The sequence below is a fragment of the Lepisosteus oculatus genome, chromosome 13 (assembly GCF_040954835.1).
Source record: "Lepisosteus oculatus isolate fLepOcu1 chromosome 13, fLepOcu1.hap2, whole genome shotgun sequence".
Classification (NCBI taxonomy): Eukaryota; Metazoa; Chordata; class Actinopteri; order Semionotiformes; family Lepisosteidae; genus Lepisosteus; species Lepisosteus oculatus.
In genome coordinates this window covers 3,896,192-3,902,941 of record NC_090708.1, presented here as the reverse complement: position 1 = coordinate 3,902,941, position 6,750 = coordinate 3,896,192, and the positions used below count along the sequence as shown (strand labels likewise).

The window sequence follows — 6,750 nt, the reverse complement described above, 5'->3', positions numbered from 1 at the left end:
CAATGCAATAATTAATGCAATGCAATAATTAATTAAAACAGTTTAAAATATCAAACCTTTGAGAATTCCTGCTTAACACAGTCTGAAGTTCACTTCAAGTTCATTTAACTACCCTGGAGACTTCCTTCCTTAATATAAAGACCAAAATTATTACATGTTTTCTTTGTTAAGAGAGAAGCCTCTTCATGTGCACAAGGATGTCACTGACAGTAGTAATATTGATGATGGTTGTTTCAGTCTTGACATTAGCACAACAGCCTGTTTGCAGACTTCAAGGAACGGCAGATTTTCCTCATTTATCTAAAGATGGCGACATCATGATCGGGGGAGTGATTCAAATCCACAGCAACACTGAAGAAAAAATGCATCTCTTTAAAACCAAACCTGATCTTCCAGAATGCAAAAGGTAATTTTATGTTTCGTAATAAAATATTTTTAGATCAAGCAGCTCTATAACTGTTTCTATTACATAATGACATAGTTCTAAAGTGATTCTTCAGCTGTAAAATTAATTTTTTTTTAAAAATGTGTTTACCATAGATTACTCGTTGGAGAATTTCAGTCTGCACAAACAATTATCTTTGCCATTGAGGAAATAAACAACAGGACTGATCTTCTTCCTGGGGTGTCTTTGGGATATAAGATCTATGACACATGTGGCTCTATACCTTTGGCTATAAGGGCAGCTATGGCTTTAATGAATGGAAATGAGGAAACTCTCTCTGACACCTCCTGCTCCAGACCAACTACAGTTCAAGCTATAATAGGAGAGTCTGCATCATCACCCACAATTGCAATGTCAGCAACAGTTGGATCTTTTAGAATCCCTGTGGTGAGAAAATTCTAAATTCTACTTATTAAAGTGTTATAAAACCCAAATAATCATTATTGGCAAAATAGTGTCACTTCACAAAAAGACCTCTTTGCTTCATCTCCTTTTGTCATCTTCTAATTCCTCTAAACTGCAGTAGACCTAGAAGTGTATATTACAAAAAAACAAAAACAAAATCAATGCCCTCTTTAAATCATAAAGAAGACAAACATTGATTCTCTTCTTGATCAAAATGTGTTTCAACAAAGAAAACAACATAAAGACATGTGGCATTTAAAATTAATATTTTGCTCTCTTTTCCTCTTAGATCAGTCACTTTGCTACCTGCGCATGTCTGAGCAATCGAAGGAGATTCCCTTCATTCTTCAGAACCATCCCCAGTGACTATTATCAGAGCAGAGCCCTGGCTCAGCTTGTGAAGCACTTTGGATGGAACTGGGTTGGGACCATAAGAGCTGACAATGATTATGGCCACAATGGAATGGCTACTTTTGTGGAAGCTGCAGAGAGGGAAGGAATCTGTATTGAATATTCAGAGGTGGTTCATCAGTCTCATTCCAGGCAAAAAATTATTAAGAACATAGAAGTTATCACAAAGAGCACTTCAAAGGTCATTATAGCCTTTCTGGACCAAGGAGATGTAATTGCTTTAATTAAAGAATTAGCACTCCAGAATGTAACTGGTCTCCAGTGGATTGGCAGTGAAGCCTGGATTACTGCCAGTAATGTTGCTGCAGCAGAAGGTAATAAAGTTCTGAGTGGATCTATTGGTTTTGCCGTAATTAAAACCCAAATAGAAGGACTAAGAGAGTTTTTAATGAGTGTCCACCTGTCTCCACACAATGCCCTCTTAAATGAGTTTTGGGAAACTTCATTTAACTGTTCCATGTCAAATGAAGACAAAACAAAAAAAGCTTGTACTGGGTCTGAAGACTTACAAGAACTAAGAAACGGATATGCAGACGTATCTGATGTCAGAATATTCAATAATATATATAAAGCAGTGTATGCTGTTGCATACTCTCTACACAACGTGCTTGAATGCCAGATAGGGCAAGATTCTTCTGCCAATCATAGCTGTGCTAAATCAATTCATACTAAACCATGGCAGGTAAGGGAGATCTACGTCTTGTAATGCATGAAAATATGTATGTATCTGCTTGTCATATAAATATTTTAAGACATCTTATTTTCTTTGGCACAGGTACTTGAGCATCTGAATCATGTCAATTTCAAAACCAAAACTGGAGAGCAGGTCTCATTCGATGACAATGGAGACCCCCCTGCGAGATATGAATTAGTGAACTGGCAGGTTGTTAATGGGAGCACCGTACAGTTCATGACTGTTGGTTACTATGATGCTTCACTGCCAGCAGGTAGTCAGTTTGTCATGAACCAGGTCAACATTGTTTGGGCAGGTGGTGAACTTGAGGTAAAAAATAAAAAAAAAACACTTTGTATAACTCAGTAAAAATCACAATGACAATTTTTGAGATGGTTTAGAAATTTTTTTAAAGTCATTTATAAAATTGAAGTGTTACCTTATTAAAATTCACTTTAACATGCACATTAAGTCATTAACAAAGGCTAAGAACTAAATAAAATGTTTTTTTTTAATAATTAATAATAACAATAATTGCTTACACTTATATAGCGCTTTTCTGGACACTCCACTCAAAGCACTTTACAGGTAATGGGGACTCCCCTCCACCACCACCAATGTGTGGCATCCACCTGGATGATGATTTATATTGCTTTGCTCATTATCCTATTTTAAGGTAAAAAGGCAATCTCACCAACTGCATTAATGTATAAGTAATGTCAAATTATATTATCCTATATTTTCTAATTATTTCTGTTACCTGTATCCTGTCTAGAAGCCTGAGTCAGTGTGCAGTGAGAGCTGTCCTCCAGGCACTCGAAAGGCAGTTCAGAGAGGAAGGCCTGTGTGTTGCTATGACTGCATACGATGTGCTGAAGGAGAGATCAGCAACACCACAGGTAAAGTAAGATCTGATTACAAAATACTTGCACACTTTTAACCTCATAACCTTCTGTGCTGTAAGTTTCAATGACTCACACCTATTTGATAAAAACTACATAAACATAAAAACATAGAAAACATCCACTTCTAAGTAAAAAAAATACAAAGAAATGATTAAATGCATTTTAAAAATGTTAAAAAAGAAATTGCAGACACAAACCTCTACAGCAGCATTTTGCATTATAAGAATATTCTCAATTAAAACATAATTCATTTTCTTGCAGATTCTAACAATTGCATCCAGTGTCCTTTGGAATTTTGGTCAAATGACAAAAGAGATGAATGTGTATTAAAATCAGTTGAATTCCTGTCCTTTGGAGAAATCATGGGAATACTCCTCATAGCTTTTTCTTTGTCTGGAGCTTGCCTAACTATAGGTGTAGCTTTCATCTTCTACAGAAACAAGGACACTCCAATTGTCAAAGCCAATAACTCTGAACTGAGTTTCCTTCTGCTCTTTTCATTGACACTGTGTTTCCTCTGTTCACTTACTTTCATCGGCCAGCCCTCTGACTGGTCCTGTATGTTGCGCCACACAGCATTTGGGATCACATTTGTCCTGTGCATCTCTTGTGTTCTGGGGAAAACAATAGTGGTGTTAATGGCCTTTAGGGCTAAACTACCAGGCAATAACATTATGAAATGGTTTGGCCCCACACAGCAGCGGTTAAGTGTTCTTGTTTTCACACTTATACAGGTCTTGATTTGTGTCCTTTGGTTGACAATGTCACCTCCTTTTTCTAACAGAAACATGAAATACTATGCAGAGAGAATTATTCTGGAGTGTGACCTGGGATCTGCACGTGCATTCTGGGCTGTGTTAGGGTATATAGGATTCCTCTCTGCCATGTGCTTTGTACTTGCTTTCCTGGCTCGGAAGCTGCCTGATAACTTCAATGAAGCCAAATTCATTACATTCAGCATGCTCATATTCTGTGCTGTCTGGATCACATTTATCCCAGCTTATATTAGCTCCCCTGGGAAGTTTACAGTAGCTGTGGAAATATTTGCAATTTTGGCTTCTAGTTTCGGTTTACTTGTCTGTATATTTGTACCTAAATGTCATATTATTTTACTGAAGCCTGAACTAAATACAAGGAAACACTTAATGGGCAAAACGCCCTCCAAGTCTCTTTAAAAGTATGCTTAAGGAGTTTAAAATGGCCAAATGTTCAAGTGTGGAAATGAGAGAGGGAGAGCAGTGGGGTGGGTAAAATGGCAGAATGAAAAGGTGATCAAGAATGGTAGATGAGAGAAGTGAAAGGAGTGAAAGACAATAATCTGTAAATTGAAAGGATAGAAAGAGCTCAGTCTAGAGCATTCTGTGTTGAAAAATTATAATGATCCATTTCACCTGAAGGATGTACATCCCCAGCAATTACTGTACTGTATGTGCCAAAAGTGCCATGTGACAGAAATAACTAGCTTGAATTATGAACCTATTTTACAAACTGAACATTTTCAAAGAGAAATGGAAGTGATTTAACTTTTATGAAAAGTCAAAAACACAATGATTATTCTATGTAGACTTTCACGACCCATGAGCTTGAGTGTTACATTTTTACTACAATTATTTAATATTTTGACCTGCAGAACTGAAAGCAGGTGTCCTTCAGTGCCAGGTTCTGTCTCTTGTTAGCGTTCACATCCCATGCTTGATGTAGCCCTGTGCTTCAGTCTGTCTGTCAGTGGAGATTAACTGTGTGCTGCCTGTGCTCTTTACAGACACTCTGCAGGCCTGCTGTTCACCTGATCGCAACACAAGCCTCTACAGTGCATTATCTCTGCTAAGTTATGGATTCTGGATCTTTATATTATTCAATTTATTTCTAATAAACCTGGATTTGATCTTATCACAGGCTTCCTTGCCAGCCGTTGTTGATTATTTGATAATTTATCGATGATTTATAGTTTTGATGAAACAACATGGAATCCGGGATTTTCATTATGGGGTATGGAAAGTTCCCTAATGAATGTGGTTTGAAAAAAAATCCAGCTGTTCCAGCTGAAATCCTCACCGGGAAAAGGGATGTGTTTCAAAATTGTCTGCTGCATAAAAAGTGAAAAGATTAAGCATTTTATAAATAAAATTGTGGTGAAAGTGACTCGTCTACGTAGTGTGAACTAAGAGACCTTTAGATGATCAACATCTAGTTCTTTCACACAAAATATTTGCTGTATGGTTCTTTCTTTCATGTTGTATATATAAACTTTAGAATGTATCACAATATATAGGATGCTTTATAATCAAGTAATAGTACTAACTGTGCTTAGCAAATAGAATCTTAATCATTTAAATAATTACGAATATTGTACAGTATTTGTGACTCCGTTACCAGCATAGACCACACTAGGATCTACACACAAAAACGTATTAATAAGATGCTTCTTAAACAAATGCTCAGCACTTATTAAACGTTAAAAGCCCTACACTATATAAACTTTGTGAACACTCAGCAGGCTTTACGGGTGCACACGCAAAGTAACTAAAGTCATTCACAAATTGTAAAAACCAGACATTTACACAAACATCTCTTATCGTTGTTCAAAAAAGTGAAGCACCAAATGGAAAGTTCACATATTTAACTTTTAATAAACTTGCTTTAGGAACAGGATCTAACGACGACGACAAACAGGACCTGTCTCGTAGGGGCGCATACTGTACCTGTTAAATTAGGAATAGGCCACTACACACGTAATGCTTTATGAGAAGTTAAATAACACGCATTGAAGGAATATTTTGTCTGTTTATTTTCTGTATATTTAAACAGGGAAACATTTATGAACCGTGTGGAGATTATAGAAGTGTAAATATAATATTATGGTAATGAAAAGATTTTTAATTAACTACTCCAGTGGGAGAGAGAAAGTAGTTGAGAGCTCCTCCACCAGGCGACTCAAGAGATGAGTTCTGATCCTAAACAGGCCGGACTTTATACGGTCTGGGTTTTTAGAAGAGTGAATGGGAAAGATTGCGTGTACAGTAGTTTGTGTGTGTGTGTGTGTGTGTGTGTAAATATCTTTTTTTATATTGTATCCACTTTGGTGTGGTGAAGGTTTTACATGGCTTAAGAGGAATTGTCCTTAATTAAATTTTCTTTGTACTTACAGTGCGCGCTTCAGCGGCTGTGCCATCGTTTGTGCTTCCGTGTGATTTACCCACTCTCACATACCAATAGCAACGTGGATGTGACAGGAATATTGTAACACAACGGGATACAGGTGGGCGCCCTTGCCGCATTAGGTCGGCTCCGCACCGTCGGGGGCTCGAACCCGGGACTCCTGCGTCACTCAACAGGGACCCAGCTAGTTGAGCTAAAGAGAGATCTCTCTACAGCCCAGGGGCTGTAGTCCTGCTATCACAGGGAAGGGCAGCGACGTCACCGCTCCGGTAAGCCAGCTCTTACACAGTACCTGTTAGCCATATACGTTACAATATGTTTAGGAAAAAAAAGTCCTTTGTACACAAAATTATTTTAATTGCAATTGTATAAACTTTTCCAGGTTGGGCTTGCAAGTATCGCATGATTTACAAGAGCATTACAGTCGACTCAGAACTTACGCGGGGGTTGGGGATTTTGAGTGGAGCAAAAAGCCAAATTCTCGTCTAAGCAAAGTTTATCCTGTAGCTTATAAAAAAACATCCTTCTAACCTCTAATGGTAATCCAAGATTTAAAATGTTTAAATTAAGTATTAAAAATAACTATTTCTGCGTACTAAAATTAGCAAGGCAGCTGAGGCACTGACAGTATAGAGCTGCTGTGCATTACCTGTAAGATCAGCTTTGCACAGAAATTATATTGGAAGTGTTTTTTAAAAAGTAGACCGCCTCCAGTATAAACAACAAAAGAATTTGAACAGTCAAATGAGAAA

The 6,750-nt window shown here is 37.4% G+C and overlaps 1 protein-coding gene across 1 annotated transcript; it reads left to right on the top strand.

The window, feature by feature from the left end:
• Positions 1-224: 224 nt before the first annotated feature.
• Positions 225-4,014, top strand: LOC102693037 (extracellular calcium-sensing receptor-like). Its single transcript, XM_006637533.2, has 6 exons — positions 225-406; positions 541-832; positions 1,140-1,943; positions 2,037-2,264; positions 2,710-2,833; positions 3,101-4,014. Exons 1-6 carry the CDS (start codon positions 225-227, stop codon positions 4,012-4,014), a joined length of 2,544 nt encoding a protein of 847 aa, XP_006637596.2.
• Positions 4,015-6,750: the final 2,736 nt, after the last annotated feature.

Excerpts from the sequence above, each read along its gene's own strand:
- LOC102693037 (XM_006637533.2), top strand. The coding sequence starts at position 225 with ATGGTTGTTTCAGTCTTGACATTAGCACAACAGCCTGTTTGCAGACTT. Across the intron at positions 1,944-2,036 it reads TTCATACTAAACCATGGCAG|GTACTTGAGCATCTGAATCA; the intron begins GTAAGGGAGATC and ends TCTTTGGCACAG. Across the intron at positions 2,265-2,709 it reads GGGCAGGTGGTGAACTTGAG|AAGCCTGAGTCAGTGTGCAG; the intron begins GTAAAAAATAAA and ends TATCCTGTCTAG.